Genomic DNA, 16,493 nt, shown 5'->3' with positions numbered 1-16,493 from the left:
ATTGATCTGCGAGTTGCTGGTTATGCGTTAAGGCTACGATGGGAGTGGCTATCTCGTTCCGAGCCACGACGTTGCTGGACGTCGCTGCCGTCGCGAACAGAGCCGTGCGTCGCCGCGATGTGCGCGGCCAGCATCACTGTGGCGGTTGGCGACGGCGCATCGGTGCGCTTGTGGACCGACTGCTGGGCTTCGGTCGGGCCGCTACACAGGTTTGCGCCATCCCTTTTCGCGGCGACGTCGCGTACTGGGAGGAAGCGAACGCTAAGGGAAGCTGTCCTCGACAACCAGTGGGCACGCGATGTCTCTGGTGCCTTGACTGTACAGGTCCTGCGTGAATACCTGCAGGTCTGGGAAATCCTGCGCTCTGTTCAGCTCCAGGCTCATCTGCCAGATCGCTTCATCTGGAAGTGGTCCGCGGACGGCGCGTACTCAGCTTCCTCGGCATATCGTGCATTCTTTGCCGGCTCCACCAGGTTGCTCGGCGCAAAAGAGCTCTGGCAGACCAAGGCGCCACCAAAGATTAAGATGTTCTTCTGGCTAGCCCTACACCGGAGGCTCTGGACCGCGGAGCGACGCAAGCGCCATGGCCTGCAAATCAATGACGATTGTGCGCTCTGTGATCAGCACGCCGAGACAGTGAGCCATCTGTTTTTGGCTTGTATTTTCGCGCGCCAGGTTTGGTTCGGCGTCCTTGACCGTCTTCAAATGGTCGACTTGATGCCATCCGGTGATCACGAGCTAGGTGATTGGTGGATCGATCTGCGAAAGCGGCTTGACGTGGACTCACGAGGGCTGTTCGACAGCCTGCTACTTCTAATTTCTTGGAGGCTATGGAAGGAACGCAACGCAAGAGTATTTGGGCGCGCACCGTCTTCTGTGCATGAGGTAGTCGCCGCGATCGCCGCCGAGGGTGAGGAGTGGGCGTCCGCAGGCTATGCGCCGCTGCTGGCCCTGCAAGTTCTCTGGTCGCAAAATCAGGGCCATATGTAATTAGTTTTTTCCGCGTTCCAGTAGAAGTAGGTCTTCCTGGTGGGTGTTAGGCTGCTCGCCTGCGCCTTGTTCGTGTAAGGCTTGTGTACCTTGTTGCTCTTCCTCTTAATGAAAAACGGGTACAAACCCGATCGCGAAAAAAACTCGAGCATGCTGCGGCGGAACTCCTCCACCTTCGCGGACGCCGCGGCTTTGGCGGCGGCGCGGGGGTCCATGGCATTGGCATCCGGCGCTGGCACGACTGAAGACGCCGCGGCGGTCCATGGCATCCGGCGCTGGCATGACTACGAAGAGGGGAGTAATCTCCGTCTCCGTCTCCGTGAACGTGATCGGCCTGGTAATCTGATCACATGCCATCGCCTGGTGAGATGCAACTTTTAACAGAAGGTACAGTACATCCTTTACCCGTTACCCAAAGAGGCTTAAATAAATATACGAACCGTCGATGATTGATTTTTAGATTTTTTTAAATCAATTAATTAACTTAAGAAAAGAAAAAAGGAAAAAAAAAATCTCCCCTCATGCACGGGACTGACGGAAGCGGCGGCCATGACCCATGTGCCCGGCTTTGTTTACTTCCCAAAATTTTTACAAAATCTTTAAAATTTTTGTCACATCGAATCTTATAGCACATATATAGAACATTAAATATAGATTAAAAATAATTAATTATACTTAGAAGATGAATCTTTTAAGCTTATAATTGAACAATATTTGTCAAATACAAACGAAAATGCTACCGTATCTATTTTTTTTAAAAAAAATTGCAACTAAACAAAGAGGGATAACATGTTCAATCTGGGAAATGTGGAAACATGGAGGACAGATCAGAAGCAAATTGAAGTCCTAGTCTTGGGCACCCCCTAGTCTTAGCTCTCTTTGGCCCTTGCCTCAACAAGGATGCATGTTGCAAGACTGCAGCTCGTTGTAACTGTGTATAGGATCCATAACTAATAGTCTAATATAGTTGTCATATGCTACCTTGCGCTGATGGGATCAGTCTAATTCACAGGAAGCTGTCTGCTGGTAGACTTGGCAATACTTTCTGTTGTTTGTAGCAACTTGATCATGCATTCACTTGTTGCATTGTTACTTGTTAGAGCAGCCTCAGTATCCCAAAAAATGATCTGGACTGTAGTGTACTACTGTATCGATGAGCAGCCATCTGTGTATTACTATGTAACTTGGTAGACTTTTAATGTGCATCGTGATATCGAACTAAAGGCCTGTTTGGCATAGTTCCTCTCTGACTCCAGCTCTGACTCCTCCAGAGGAGTCATGCCGAACGTTTTATGAGAACCTGTTTTTAAGTAAAAAGCAGAGGAGCCGGAGCCGTTTTGGCGAAACTATAAATTATGACTTCTCTAAGACGGCTTTGGCTCCTCTAGAGGAGCCTCCGTGAGGAGCCGTGCCAAACACCCCCTAAGGCCTTGTTTAGTTTCAATTTTTTTGGTTTTGATACTGTAGCACCTTCTTTTTTATTTGGTAATTATTGTTTAATTATGGACTAACTAGACTCAAAAGATTCATCTCGTGATTTACATGTAAACTGTGGAATTAGTTTTTGTTTTCGTCTAATTTAGTGTTTCATGCATGTGCCGCAAAATTCGATGCGACGGAAAATCTTGAAAAGTTTTTTATTTTTTTGGGTGAACTAAACAAGGCCTAAATTCTACCTGTATTTGCCTTCTGCTACATTGGTCAGAGTTTCGCTTTTATTCCAGTTGAAAATGTTGTTTTGATGTGTACTTTTTTCATCGAATCTTGAACTTGAATGTGGATGGCAGCTATGCTTGTTCTTTGTTTGGGTTACCACATTGTGGTTGAGTTATAATTGTTGATGCCAACATCAGCTGTTGGGAGATGCATTGGACTACTCAAGTACAGACCAGAGGTCTTATCTCCGTTTGCTTGTGGTCCTTGGAACTATTTTCGGAACAGTATTCAGAACTGCTAAAAAAATTTCTGTTTTGAGAGGCCCAAGTATTGACGTGTGGCTTCCTTGTAAATTTTATGTGCTGCATTTTTCCCATGTTTTTGTTTTCAGTTGAAATCCTTTAGAGATGATCTTGAAATAATGCAGGCTGTCTTGTGGTGCTGGGCTTTATCATCTGTAAAAAGCTACTGCAAAGTGCAATCAAAGCAGACTGGGCCTCCAAATGGGGAGTATGCAGATAGAAAGCCGCTCAATGATTGGTTGTTTACACTGAAGCTGCAGATGCCATATGAAGCTGGTAATTTGATCCCATGCCATCTCATGATGAGATGCAACTTTTTAACAGAATAATGTTGGCCTAATTCACATCATTAAGGTAGATTTATGTCCTAAGACTCACCAATAAGAAGCATATTCTTTGGAAATGGTATAATATACGCGTGGTACGTGCAAAGCCAAAAGACTTTTGCTAGCAAGTGGACATCTGTTGTTAGTTGCTCTAGGTCAGCTGTCAAATTTTCACCACACATTTCTTCTTTTATTTTTTCTTGTCACGTATACAAATATATAATGCTTTCCCTAGAGTTTTCTGGCACGTCAACAATTGGCAGGAGATTTGTCAAAAACAGATGCTTTTCAGAAACAAATGGCAGGATTTTTTTTTTTTGAGACATGTGAAACTGCTGTTGCGCAGTGCAGAATTGGCCTCATTCAGAACAGGCAAAGTACCGAAAACTCTGGCCCCCAGTAGTATGGACCAGATAAAAAGAAAATCAAAATTGCCTATTTTAAGTAATTAGCTACAGTTTATCTTGAACAGGTCAGTTTGGATGAAGAACGGAATTCTTTCAAAACAATCGGATAAACTTGCATGATTCGCTGGCTTCTAGACAAAAAAAATTAAAGCTTCTAGACAAAATTTCAGGCTAGAAAAGAGAAGAAAAGACCAACATGGACGGATGGAGGTGGTTGAGAGTGAGACCAAGTAGTTCATGTCTATCTACACACATGCATTCCTTTCAGCCTTTCCTAAAAGATGCTAACACACATCATGCATGTCAAATTAAACCAGAGCAAGGTCCTCTAGTTCAGAGGTCAAGTTTGTTGCAACCATAGGATTAGGGTACGAAGGTCCTCTAGTTCAGAGGTCAAGTTTGTTGCAACCATAGGATTAGGGTACGTCCTTTGCGCGACAGCGACTCCAGACCTATGAATGGATGAATGAACGGCACAATCACACAACAGTGGTGAGTTCACGAGTCAAGTGCAAACTCTTTTTATGGCTGCTATTGCAAAATAGACTATGGACTTCGGCGCGCCTACAATTGCGTCACTTGAAGAACAACTATTTTTACGCCTTGTGTGAACGGAATCTTGAGACAACACATCATTTATTATTCGAATGCCCCTACTCCCGCCTGGTCTGGCAACTGGTGGCTACTTGGAGTGGCTGCCCGAGCTTGCAGCCAACATCCTGGAAAGAAGCACTTGAGCTCGAAGACTGTTTTAACCAAACAATAAGAGCAGGAGGGAAGAAGGAGCATACTCTAGCAATTTTGACTGTGTGGAACATCTGGAACCGGCGAAATGCTGTGATCTTCAGGGAAGAACGAAAGGCGCCACATTCTCTGCTGGTGGATATCAAGGACATGGCTCATCAATGGTCCTTGGCAGGATGCAAAGCGTTAAGGAATTCTTTAGTTGAAAATGTAAGTAGCGAGTAATCAGCTAGGAAGATAAGCCCCACGTAGCCTAGGCTGCGATGGGGAGCGCTCCTCGCGCTTGTAAACGGATGTTTTCCACAATTTCCTCTTATTATTAATCAAAGCCGGTAACGTCCGGATCTTTCAAAAAAAAACAGAGTCAGTGCAGCGGCAGCCACTGTGTCCTTCGCCCTACAGCACAGTGCATGCGGTCGCTAAAGGAAGCCGATTAGGAGCACCAGAAACCAGACCAGACGCTTTATTAGTTACTACCCCACAAATCGGCAATGATAAGGCTGGCAAATCTGGCATTTTGTGGTCCATGATGATCAGTTGTAATATAATGATGAACACCAATGAATGGTACTACCGTACTCTGATTTTACTTTTCTTAACATATTTAGTGCTTATATATTTATATATCGTTCTTCAGATTTCAGAAGCTTTGTGAGGAAGATGAGAAGAATGCAAGGAGCTGCTGCGTCTCATGAGGCTCTGCTTGCTGGCATATATGCTTGCTTGTCTGCAGAGCAACGAGGCAGAGCATGAACATGAACATGAAGCCTTGGCGCTTTTCTTGTGATCTGATGCGAATGCGATCCCAGATCGCCCCATCTCTGACGTGAAAAATCTTTCCGTGTCTTCTGCACTACACTACCGACCGGTTGTGCTCGCCAGCGCGGTTGAAATTGAAACCCATCTCATCGACACCTCATCTCCCGTCGTCCGGTGACTGACAGGATGAGGCTCCTTTTCAGCACCAGCAGCGCCCTCGCCACTTGATGATGGCCTGGCCTGCTAGCTCGAGAACCAGTGACATGTCACCAAACCAAAACCATACCATCGGGTTGGTAATCTGATACGGTTGGTGGTGCCTCCAACTGATTAAGGCCTTGCTTACTTCCCGAATCATTTTGCAAAAATGATCAAGATTTTCCGTTACATCGAATCTTACGGCACATGCATAGAACATTAAATATAGATAAAAAATAACTAATTGCACAGTTCGTATGTAATTTGTGAGACAAAACTTTTGAACCTAGTTAGTCTATGGTTGGACAACAATTATCAAATACAAACGAAAGTGCTACAGTGGCATTTTATAAAAAAAATCACCAACTAAACAAAGCCTAACACAACATCTTGCAATGCAGATGTACATTTGCAGTTTTTTCTATCTATCTATTTACTATCTATCTATCTATCTATCTATCTATCTATCTCTCCGTCTGTCTATCCGTTTGGCTGTGTGTGACTGCAGAGGCCGAAACAACTCTTTTTTCTAAAAATAAAATCTATCTATCCGTGTGTTCGTTCATGTTTTGACATCGTGGATTTTTGTTGGGGTTGTTGAGTGACAGAAAAACAAGTTTTTTTTGTTGTCTATATACCTTTCTTCATAGCAAAGTCTAAAGATGGCAACCGACAAACGATGGGTGAAAAGCGAAGCTGTAAAAGCTACCACACTTCCTAGCAGATCAATCAATCTACCAGAGGGGGAATAGGAGACAAAAGGTGATGCTTCTTCTCTGGGTACGGACTAGGAATTCGCTTGGAATGCAAGCCTTTTTCACCACCCAGAGCCGGAGGCAAGCTTGGCGTCGGTGATCTGCTGCAGGCTGGTGATCTGCCGGCCCCTTTTCTTCAGTTCCATGTACTTGCATCGTCGACACGTTACTTCCCGAAAGAAAAGCTACAGCGTGCCATCACTCATTGAAATGTCAAATGTTCAGTGGATGATGTGCCTGGGGTTAATAGTAATCTCTTAATTCACTATAGTGAATTTAATTTGAGCCCGTGACCAAGCTTGCAAGAAAAAATGTGAGGAAAGAAACAAAAGCAAATACTACTGTCGGCCACGGATTGAGCTGAGCTGGAGCTAGCATGCGTGCATGGAATAGCTACTGATCGTCCATCATGGAAGTTTTGTCTTGCTGGTGCTGGAGCTTGGCAGACAGTCATGTAAATGCAGACGTGGGCGACGCGAGCATGAATGCATGCGAGTTTACTCATCTGTCATCTGATCGCAAGTCCCAACTGGGAGAAGAGGAGAGGAGAGGTAGGTGCGGCCATGACCATGAAGACGAGAGCCGGCTGGCTGACCGACGCGTCGTCAGGCAGTCATGCTCGTATCGTGCAGATCATCAGGTGGCATGCATGGGCAAATGGCAGCCAGCATGCATGGTACATGCTCCATCATGCCTCCACCATCTCGCTGCATCTATTGCCAGTACAAAAGGCCACAGCCCACAGATTAGTAGGTGCCCTCTAATGACCCTCCGTGTCAGTCAAACACTGGGTTCGGTGGGTGTGTAGGTGATGCATGGTTTATCCTTTTTGTATCATGTGATTAATAACCGATTAAAAGAACACAAACAGAAGTTGCCTGAAATGGGCAGGCACTGGCTACGAGATGGATGTTTGTTGGTTTAGCAGTCCTTGGTCGTCGCCCTCGGAGGTCACAACTCTCAAAAGCCTGAATTCTGCAGATTTCACTACTACAGTACAGCCTGAATTCTTCTTCTGAAGATCCACAGCAATGCGAAAATGAATGGGGGAACTGATTGGATGGTACAGTACTTATTACTAGAGAGGGTTTATAATAATCTTGACCAATATATAACCATATCTGCCACGGAAGACGACAGGGTTAGATTTCTTGTTGCAGGAACAGTCCAACGGCGTTCGCTGTAATCTGCTCGCGTCCAAATTAATACAGGAGGATAAGAGTGTGAGACTGACACATGCACACAGGGATCACGCCCGGTATATAAACGCGCAGGCGCAGGCGGCCCACCCACCGGCGACGGCGATCCGAGAACAATCCGTCGTCCGAGTTGGCATCTTTGGCCAAACCAGTATCATTGCCCAATCACAGATCTCCTCTCCCTCTCTCTCTCATTTCCCACTACCTGCTCTTGCTGCTGCTTGTGCGGTGGGCGCTGCGGGCGGTGAGGAGGAGCGGAGCAGAGAGGTGAAAGGGGATGAAGGAAGAGATGGTGGTCGGCCTGTCGGCGCCGGGGCCGGTGGGGAGGTGGGGCGCCGCGCCGCCGCAGGCGATGCTCGAGAGGATGAAGGACTACGGCCAGGAGGGCGCCTTCGCGCTCTGGGACGATCTCTCGCCCGAGGACCGGGAGCTCCTCGTCCGGGACATCGAGGTGAGGCAGCAATGCGCTCTGGTTCCAGCTGTGCCGGGCCCAAAGATTTGGTTTTTAGTTGGAATTCGCGTGGAAGGTCTGTTCTTCCGTTGGAATTATCAGTGCGGTTGTTGTTCTGATTCCTGTTGTTGGTGTGTAACTCTTCTCTCCTCGTCGACGCCACGGAAAAGATTCCTGTTGTGTGCTTTTCGTCCAGTTTAAGGACTATTTCTGCATAAACCTTTTTTTATTACGGGGTACGAATTCTGCGTCACGACTTGGTTTGGGGTTGGAGTTCATGCATATAGATTTCGTTCTAAGCTGGAATTCTTCAGGAATGTTTTATAGATTTGGTTTCAAGCAGTTAAGTTAATACTTTTGGATAAGATGATTCGTCGTACTAATAGTTTCAATATGTTTCTGGGCAATTCCCAGTTCCACCAATGTCCTTGAACCAGTATGTGTTTCTTGTTCTACTGCATTTTTCTTCTTTCATCTTACCACTCTGACAGTTGCTAAATCACATTCTGTGCTGTATTCAGAGTCTAGACCTTTCAAGGATCGATCGGATCATCCGGCGGTCCCTTGGATCACAAGGTGAGAGGTGGAAGAATATTCGTTGCTCCAATGTAGAAAGCTTTGTCACGTGAATCTTTAACTGGCATCCTTAGTTAGAGTTATGTGGTGTTCATCCCAATCACAGGCATCCCATTGCCTGCTGTCGAGCCCGTGCCAGAATCTAGCGTCTCCAAGGTGGAGGACAGGTCTCCTGAGGACAAAGAAAGATGGTGGAAGAAGGGGCTGAAAGCCATCTCGGAGGGGAAGCTGGCTGTTGTCCTTTTGGCCGGTGGTCAGGTACTCTGAATTCTGAGAAGTCTTCTTCTGTCTAGTGTCTGGTATATATATACTTATGCACTGAATTGGGAAATAATATGTACATGGTGTTTCTCCTGAAATGTTGTGCGCAGGGTACTCGACTGGGAAGCTCAGATCCTAAGGGATGTTTCAGTAAGTTGCTTTAACCGGAATCGTTGTATGTTAGTACTTAGCTTCATATCACACATGTGCAGTGTTATGAGTTTTCTTTTCCTATTTTGGAACCACAGAGATGCATGCTATTGCTGCTGTGAATTATTTCTTACTTCATATATAACATATTTTTTGGTTAATGATGACCACTATATTTCCTGTGCTGTCTATTTTGCATCTATTTATGCCGTGGAGTTTATCAAAATGGCAGAAGTTGTATTTGCCTCCTTATCTTTGTTCATCCATTTTATGGTGTAATTGGCCTTTTCCTAAAATGTGATGACCCATTCTGTATGATGGATAACATAACTTGTTTATTTTTTTTCTTTTTGCCTCAGATATTGGACTTCCATCTGGAAAGTCACTTTTCCAACTCCAAGCTGAACGTATTTTGTGTGTTCAAAAGCTAGCTGCTCAATCTAGTGAAAGTAATAGTTTTTAATCCATCATATTTCTAGTTATTTATCTTTTCTTTGCTTCAGATTATCACACTCAAATTGATAATAACTTGCAGGTCCGAGTAACACTGTGCCGATCCACTGGTACATAATGACAAGCCCCTTTACAGATGCTGTCACTCGCAAATTCTTTGAGACCCGTAGATATTTTGGCTTGGACCCTGACCAAGTAAGTGCTACCAAAAATTATTAGCAGTGCTAAATAAGCCATCGTATTTCAACAAAATGCACAAGACTCCCAATTCATTAGTAAGAGTTTTGTTTCCTGATTAGGCTTAAACCTTTTTTTGGCAGGTGACATTTTTCCAACAAGGCACACTTCCATGTGTTTCTGCTGATGGTAGATTTATTATGGAGACACCATATAGGGTACAATCCTCTTTGACTTCTAAACTCTGCTTTGACCTTGTATAGTCAGAAGCCATAATTTTTTGTGTTTGCAACTTGTTCTACGAGTTTGACTCATGGAGTCCAATTGTTGAATTGACAATTCATTTTACAAAGTTTTTTTTTTTGATACTGACTATTTTCCAATGCTAAGTTGTGACATTCTTGTTGTCTTTTCTGTGCATAAAACCAGGTAGCAAAGGCTCCTGATGGCAATGGTGGAGTTTATGCTGGTAATCCCCATAAAAAATGCAACTTCAATCGCATCATTTACTAAACAATCATGTTAGATGATTAATTTGGCTATCATAACACCTCACAGCGCTGAAGTCCAAAAAGTTGTTGGAAGATATGGCTGCACGGGGTGTAAAATATGTAGATTGCTACGGAGTTGACAATGCACTGGTGGGGACATATGTTTTGAGATAAATCCTTGTGTTTTGTTTTCCTTTTCTTTTTCTGACCAGTGTCATGTTTATAGGTTCGAGTTGCAGATCCTACATTCTTAGGGTACTTCATTGACAAAGGTGTATCTTCTGCTGCCAAAGTGGTTAGGAAGGTACACTCCAGTCTCATGCTTCAAACTGGTGGGCTACCATTGTCATATATAGCAATGCACCTCATTGATAGTCAATTGAATACTCAACAGGCTTATCCACAAGAGAATGTTGGGGTATTTGTTCAACGAGGTCGTGGTGGACCTCTCTCGGTGGTTGAGTACAGTGAAATGGATGCAGCTATGACTACTGAAATTAATCAATCAACAGGGCGACTTCGTTATTGTTGGAGCAATGTATGATTCTATCCTTCGCTTCTCATTCCCTTCCTCCTCCCTCCTTCCAAAGTATAACAGTTGCAAATTATCCTTTTCCCCTTTGTATAGATCTGTCTGCACATGTTCACCCTGGACTTTTTGAATCAAGTGGCAAACAGCCTTGAGAAGGACAGTGTGTGAGTATTCTCTAGTTTGCCTCCTTTCATTTTTTTTTTGTTTGGAAGGAAGCCTTCTTTCAGAATTTCGCAAGTCAGTCCTCAACAATAGAATAGGCAACCAGTTATCTAGTTCTGAATGATGTTTTGTAACTCTTTCCTGAGAGAGTGCCAGACTTAAAGCACACAATATTTTATAGAACTTTGTGGCATTTTATTAATGTGTAAAAGACATGTCATGTGAAGTAATTTTACTTGGCAAGGATCGTGTCTGAAGGTAGATTATATTATATTGTAGTACTAGAACCTGACATTTGTATATCCTGTGACCAGATATCATCTAGCTGAGAAGAAGATTCCTTCCATCCATGGGTTTACAACAGGCCTGAAGCTTGAACAGTTTATATTCGATGCTTTCACTTATTCCCCATCCACGGCACTTTTTGAGGTTAGAGTTTTTATCTAATCATAGTTTGCATATTGTCTTATTTTTGTTCCTCGTCAGGAGCAGGAAAAAACTTACCGGTGCATTTCTGTTAAAATTCAGGTCATGCGGGAGGAGGAATTCGCACCAGTAAAGAATGCCAATGGCACAACATATGACACCCCTGATAGCGCAAAGCTCATGCTACTCCGCCTCCATAGCAGATGGGTAGTCGCCGCTGGTGGCTTCTTGACGCATTCTGTGCCCTTGTATATGACAGGTAATTTGCCATATTGGTGATTAAGCACTCGTAGTGAACTTGTAAACAACATTGACTTATGCCTGTATCGTTTCTCTGATGATGCTTTCTTGCTTCCACTCATAGGCGTCGAAGTTTCTCCACTTTCCTCCTATGCTGGAGAGAACCTGGAAGCAATCTGCCGTGGGCGGACATTCCATGCGCCAAGTGAGATATCATTCTAGGTAGGCCTGTCCATGGCAGCAGCTGAGCAGCAGTTGTGTAACTGTAAAACAAACGGAAAGGATTGCAGGGTGCGTATATTTTCTTGTAGGCGTGAGATGGATGTGGATGGGCGGGTTGTTGTGTACTTGTATGTTCTGTGCGTGTTGTAATGTAGCATCTCGAACTCCAAATTCATCTTGAGTTTTCTCCTCATCTCCTTGCAGTTCAATTTTTTTGCTTCACCTGTGTTGCTCCAGTGTAGTGTAGATGGTTTTGAGGCCGTGTGGAATCAACGAAGTCTTGTTCATTTGGCTGATAAGCCGTGGTAGAAAGTATTGTTAGCTGATTTGTTATGAGAAAAAAAAACATTGCTGAATGGCTCTCAAATGCAATGCCTTTGGAACGCCTTTGGAATTCCAATGGCTGCAGTTGTGGCAGTCTTGCACGGAGCCTGCACAACTCTGGAGTCTGGACTGAAAAAACAATGCCGTCCAGGATGTGGAGAGAAGCAGCAGCCTGCTCAAAACGGGAAGACCGTTCGTCCAAGCAGGCCACGGGATTCGTATCGCCAAATTTGATAGGCTGATCCGCAAGTTGCACAAAGTGATGGCACATGGCAGACTGGCTGGCACGTACAAATGGTCTTGCTAACTGATCGAGATAAACACTTTTTTCCCTACTCTATTTCAAATCTTTCCCGGAAATGTATATGCGTCTGCTCTAGCCTCTAGGTCTGTTCTAGGCAATGTATAGGTGTACAAATGTACAGAAGAACCATGATGAAGCTTCGTTCTCACATGATAGTTTAGGAAGCTGTACGTTCAGAGATATCAGTAGTTTCATTCTCACATACTAGATTAGGAAGGTGTACCTTTAGCGATTCAGTTCTGAAAGTCCAACATAAATAGAAGGTCAATTGTTTTACCTTTTTTTTCCTCTCTGAAACAACACCATGGAAGACCCTACATATAAATGATGCACTCAAGCATAGAAAGAAAATGAAGGGAAATAAGGAAGGATACAGACCAAAGAAATATGCAGCGATCTGTGTAGTCCGATGTCTGAAGTGACTCCATGGACCTCTAGATATGGTGTTGGTGTATCTTTAAATCCTCTATTATTTATCAGCAAGTTACGAATTTCCATTTGCACTTACCAGTGCAAGAAAGATTCAGACGAGAGAAAGAAAATCAACCAGAACTCAAAGTAACATTCATGGAAAAACCTCTTTTCAAAAAAAAAAACATTCATGGAAAAACCTCCTCAATGCGAGTAAAAAACCACGGGACCGATACGGTCAATTTCCATATCTTCAATTATTTACAATAATAACAGGTACACTTTTACTATGGTGTTTCCTCTGTATCGGTTATCACACCTAAGAACCACACTAGCATGATGCATGATTACCAATCCAACTCTTGCCCAATGTTAGTAAAGAAACTACCAGTTCCTCACCATTTCAGATCACATTTACGCTGTCATCACCACTCAACTTAGGCTGATATAAGATATTGTGGAGAGCTCATATGCATCCTTCTTTGATTCCCAAGTCCCAACAGTTAAGATAAAAGAGCAAGTGGAAGATTTGGATATACCCATGCAGACAGAAAAGAACCTGCATATGCCAGAACTTGGGGGTAAATGTGCCAGGGCAGAAAGAAGCAATTGTAAACAAAGTAAGGTAATTGCATTTCTCAAAACTGAAGACTTGTTAATGTAATTGCATTTCTCAAAACTAGAATGCAGTCACTATTTTTTCAATAAAAATATATAATTAAGGATTTTTTCAAAGTAGTTTTATCCAATAAAAATATATAATTAAGGATTTTTTCAAAGTAGTTTTATCTGCCAATTGGTAGGTTTTAAATAGCGGGCTAAGCTCGTTATGTCCCAAAATAGGCTATATCCGGCGGCAGCTAAGGACTAACTTGTACATGGAAAAACTTAGAGGGCTAACTTATACATGGAAAAACTTAGCTAAATCCTTCTCAAATAGCTATAGCCGGAGATAGCGGAGGCTATAGCCTGAGATTTAAAACCTTAATTAAAATAGAGTTCGTCCCTTCAACTCTTCTTGAAAAAAAGAACAAATTTTTAGTTTCAAATAAGGAATTTTCTGCTAAATTTCACAGGCTGGTTACTGATATCCATAACATGACAGGCACAAATGATCTCGCTAACGACCAATTAACCATTAGCCCAAGCCGCAATCTCACTAACTGGACCAATTATCTCAGGAGAGAACACATCACAGCATACAACGTAAAGACAAACTAAAATATGCCAGGCAGAACTGCGAGAACTTCACGGCCTCAACTCTGCTTCAGCAGTTGAGACTGCCACTGCTTGCCAGACTCCGACGAAATGCAGTAGACAACAATGGCTAAAGCATAGGAACACAACCCAGAAACATCAACAGACACGAAACAATATAGATCTTAGCAAAACTTTGCACGACAAGGTACAATAAATAGTAACATGTTCAGATGATGGGACTTCATTGAGATAGGAATCTCCAAACCACAGTCGGAAGGCACCAGCCTAGCAGGGATTTTTTTTAACAAAAAAGACATCATTCTATAGACTACTCATGGAACATAGTCTAAACTCAGGCTGCGGTGAAAGCCTTCTTGCCCGCGGCAGCAGATCCAGCTGGAATGACTTTAACGACATTGAACCTCACAGTTTTTGACAGCGGCCTGTTCACAGTACAGAAACATATGCATCAGCAAAAAAAAAATCATGTTTGTCTATGCATAATGTTTTCAACTAAACTGAAAACATTATGTTCAATATGGTGGTAGTTGTTTGATTGTTGAATGTAGAAGGATCTGCAGCCCATTTTATTGATCTTGACAGACCAGGTAAGCTGAACTCAAAAGAGAAGAGGTGATCAGACACAAGTATTACCTGCACTGGCCAATGATGACATGGTCACCTTCCTTCACACGGAAGCATGGGGAGATGTGAGCTGGAATGTTGGAGTGCCTCTTCTCATACCTGAAGGCACATGAGTAGCTCATGTTAGAAACAAGGTTCATTTGGAAGAAAAAACACAAGTCTAGGTTCCACAAACAGTCAATTACCTCTGGTATTTCTTAACAAAGTGGAGGTAGTTCCTGCGAACAATGATGGTTCTGTTCATCTTAGCACTGTGGCACGTTCCAGCAATAATTCTGCCTCTGATAGAAACGGTTCCAGTGAATGGGCATTTCTTGTCAATGTAGGTCCCTGCAGGCAATCAAATATTAAAGACTTGTTAGCATGCAAAAACAATCACTAAGAATTGCAGGTTTTCATGTTCTATAGACCCATAGTACTTGGGATCGCAACCTCAATGTTTTCAAAATAGGAAATAAAATTTTGAGCCAGACTACCAATTTAACTATTAAGGACAAAAATTACAGTAACCAGAAACAAAAAAACAATTCAGAACAGAAAAGTAGTATAAACAGTACATGTTGTCCCTCACCATCTAAAACAAGGTACATCATATCACTAGGGATCATGACATAATCACCTATTAGCGTTTAATAAGGGATTGAAAGTTAGAGCTACACTACCAATTTATTAAGCATTAGAACTCTGTTTCTTTCAGTATAAATAGACAATCATTTGTCCTTAATTATCTCAAATAACAATGCCCGCCTTCAAACACTAGGACTTTGAAGATAGAGCGCTTCCAGCACGAAGGAAACCATTATTACCTTCAATTGCTTCCCTGGGAGTCTTGAAGCCAAGGCCAATGCTCTTCCAGAACCGGTTGCCTCCCTTGCCAGGCTTCTTACCCTTACCAGATTTCTTTGAGCTATAAAATTAAGAAGAAATCTACGGTCACAAAATGCATATTGCTCAGAGAATAGAAATCATGGAAGAGGCAAGAAGCTCTCACCTGAGGAAAACCTTAGGCTGCTTGAGGAAAGCCTTCTCAGTCTGGAAAATGGATAGATAGAAAACATTAGTACTTTGCAACTAGCTAGAAACTACTGGACTTGCTTATACACATGAAAAAGTAAAAAACTTGCCAAATCCCTGACAAATGCAGTAAATACTGTGCTCTGAAATAATCAGATGGTGACTAATACAAACTATAAAAGCATCACATCAAACCTAGAAATTAGAACTGACACCGTATCATCAACACAGGACATTCCACATACAATGGAACTACAGTGATAAAGACCATTATGTGTATCGAATTCGTTGTTGGTCATAAATTACAATTCCAAGTGCCACAATAATCACGTCCCTATAATTACCAACTAGCAGAGTCGCAACCTCACAAAATGATAAGTGAGACTGACAAGTGTCAGTAAACAGACCTATCACATCTAGCCCAACTGAAACCTTGAAACCCCGTCAAGTTCTTGTGTCCTTAACTATAAATCCTGAACAAACGCTTGACAAAGGATGCATCACTAAATTCTACCATGATCAGATTCTACCAATTTGCAAACCACCACACGCTGACAAATTATGCAACAATAAGCGGTCGATAAAAATCGAAAACATAGATCCCAACAAACCAAAACACACTAGCAGTCGCAGGCTTCAGTACACGGCACCAAACCAGGCGCAGGCATCAGTACACGGGACCAAACCAGATCAGGGACAAGCAAACCTATCTACGCGAATGCGCATCGCATATCAAACTGCCCCGAGCTAGTGACGGCGATCGGCGCAGCCGAGGTCGTACACGGGAAGTAGCCCAGAGAGAGCATTACCTGTTCCGCCATGGCTGCGCGGTGGGCGTCTAGCGGCGAAGCGGCGGCGGCGCTTGGGGGCTGCGGAGCTGAGACTCGGGACGAAGTGGCGGCGCGGTGGAAACCCTAGGGAGCAACTTATAGCGGAGCGAGAGGGGTTGGCTCGAAATTTGCAGAAGAGCCCCTGCATTATCGTGCTACGTGCCCTCATACACCCCTATAGCCTATAGAGCAAGTGTGAAGGCTGGCCCAAACGGCCCATTTTTCCCACGGCCCATATTACCGTGGGCCTGGCCCGCTAATTTTTCAGTTACTCCAGCGTCCGTTCGC

The 16,493-nt window shown here is 43.6% G+C and overlaps 2 protein-coding genes and 1 long non-coding RNA gene across 3 annotated transcripts; 1 reads left to right on the top strand and 2 right to left on the bottom strand.

Annotated features, from left to right (window-relative positions):
• On the bottom strand, nucleotides 3,691–4,978 carry LOC110436683. The gene is made up of 2 exons (XR_002454513.1): nucleotides 4,473–4,978; nucleotides 3,691–4,400 (listed from the first exon to the last, which is right to left on the bottom strand). It is a non-coding gene; the product is annotated as an uncharacterized LOC110436683 (long non-coding RNA).
• Nucleotides 7,386–11,699, top strand: LOC8063962 (UDP-N-acetylglucosamine diphosphorylase 1). The gene is made up of 15 exons (XM_021462287.1): nucleotides 7,386–7,787; nucleotides 8,309–8,363; nucleotides 8,470–8,621; nucleotides 8,735–8,774; nucleotides 9,134–9,223; nucleotides 9,310–9,422; nucleotides 9,548–9,622; nucleotides 9,834–9,873; nucleotides 9,963–10,045; nucleotides 10,122–10,199; nucleotides 10,290–10,433; nucleotides 10,524–10,591; nucleotides 10,904–11,018; nucleotides 11,118–11,274; nucleotides 11,380–11,699. The coding sequence occupies exons 1-15, from the start codon at nucleotides 7,614–7,616 to the stop codon at nucleotides 11,475–11,477; spliced, it is 1,482 nt and encodes a 493-aa protein (XP_021317962.1). The 5' UTR covers nucleotides 7,386–7,613; the 3' UTR covers nucleotides 11,478–11,699.
• LOC8072336 (40S ribosomal protein S11) lies at nucleotides 13,869–16,354 on the bottom strand. The gene is made up of 6 exons (XM_002447041.2): nucleotides 16,185–16,354; nucleotides 15,353–15,393; nucleotides 15,168–15,268; nucleotides 14,547–14,691; nucleotides 14,371–14,460; nucleotides 13,869–14,159 (listed from the first exon to the last, which is right to left on the bottom strand). The coding sequence occupies exons 1-6, from the start codon at nucleotides 16,194–16,196 to the stop codon at nucleotides 14,069–14,071; spliced, it is 480 nt and encodes a 159-aa protein (XP_002447086.1). The 5' UTR covers nucleotides 16,197–16,354; the 3' UTR covers nucleotides 13,869–14,068.

Source organism: Sorghum bicolor, chromosome 6 (genome assembly GCF_000003195.3).
Source record: "Sorghum bicolor cultivar BTx623 chromosome 6, Sorghum_bicolor_NCBIv3, whole genome shotgun sequence".
Lineage (NCBI taxonomy): Eukaryota > Viridiplantae > Streptophyta > Magnoliopsida > Poales > Poaceae > Sorghum > Sorghum bicolor.
This window is presented reverse-complemented; position numbering and strand designations above follow the sequence as displayed.

Coding starts and splice junctions, on each gene's coding strand:
- LOC8072336 (XM_002447041.2), bottom strand. Junction 14,461..14,546: donor TTTGTTAAGAAATACCAGAG/GTAATTGACTGT, acceptor ATGTGCCTTCAG/GTATGAGAAGAGGCACTCCA. Junction 14,160..14,370: donor GTCATCATTGGCCAGTGCAG/GTAATACTTGTG, acceptor TACTGTGAACAG/GCCGCTGTCAAAAACTGTGA.
- LOC8063962 (XM_021462287.1), top strand. CDS start 7,614: ATGAAGGAAGAGATGGTGGTCGGCCTGTCGGCGCCGGGGCCGGTGGGG. Junction 9,623..9,833: donor TTATGGAGACACCATATAGG/GTACAATCCTCT, acceptor GCATAAAACCAG/GTAGCAAAGGCTCCTGATGG. Junction 10,592..10,903: donor AGCCTTGAGAAGGACAGTGT/GTGAGTATTCTC, acceptor TCCTGTGACCAG/ATATCATCTAGCTGAGAAGA.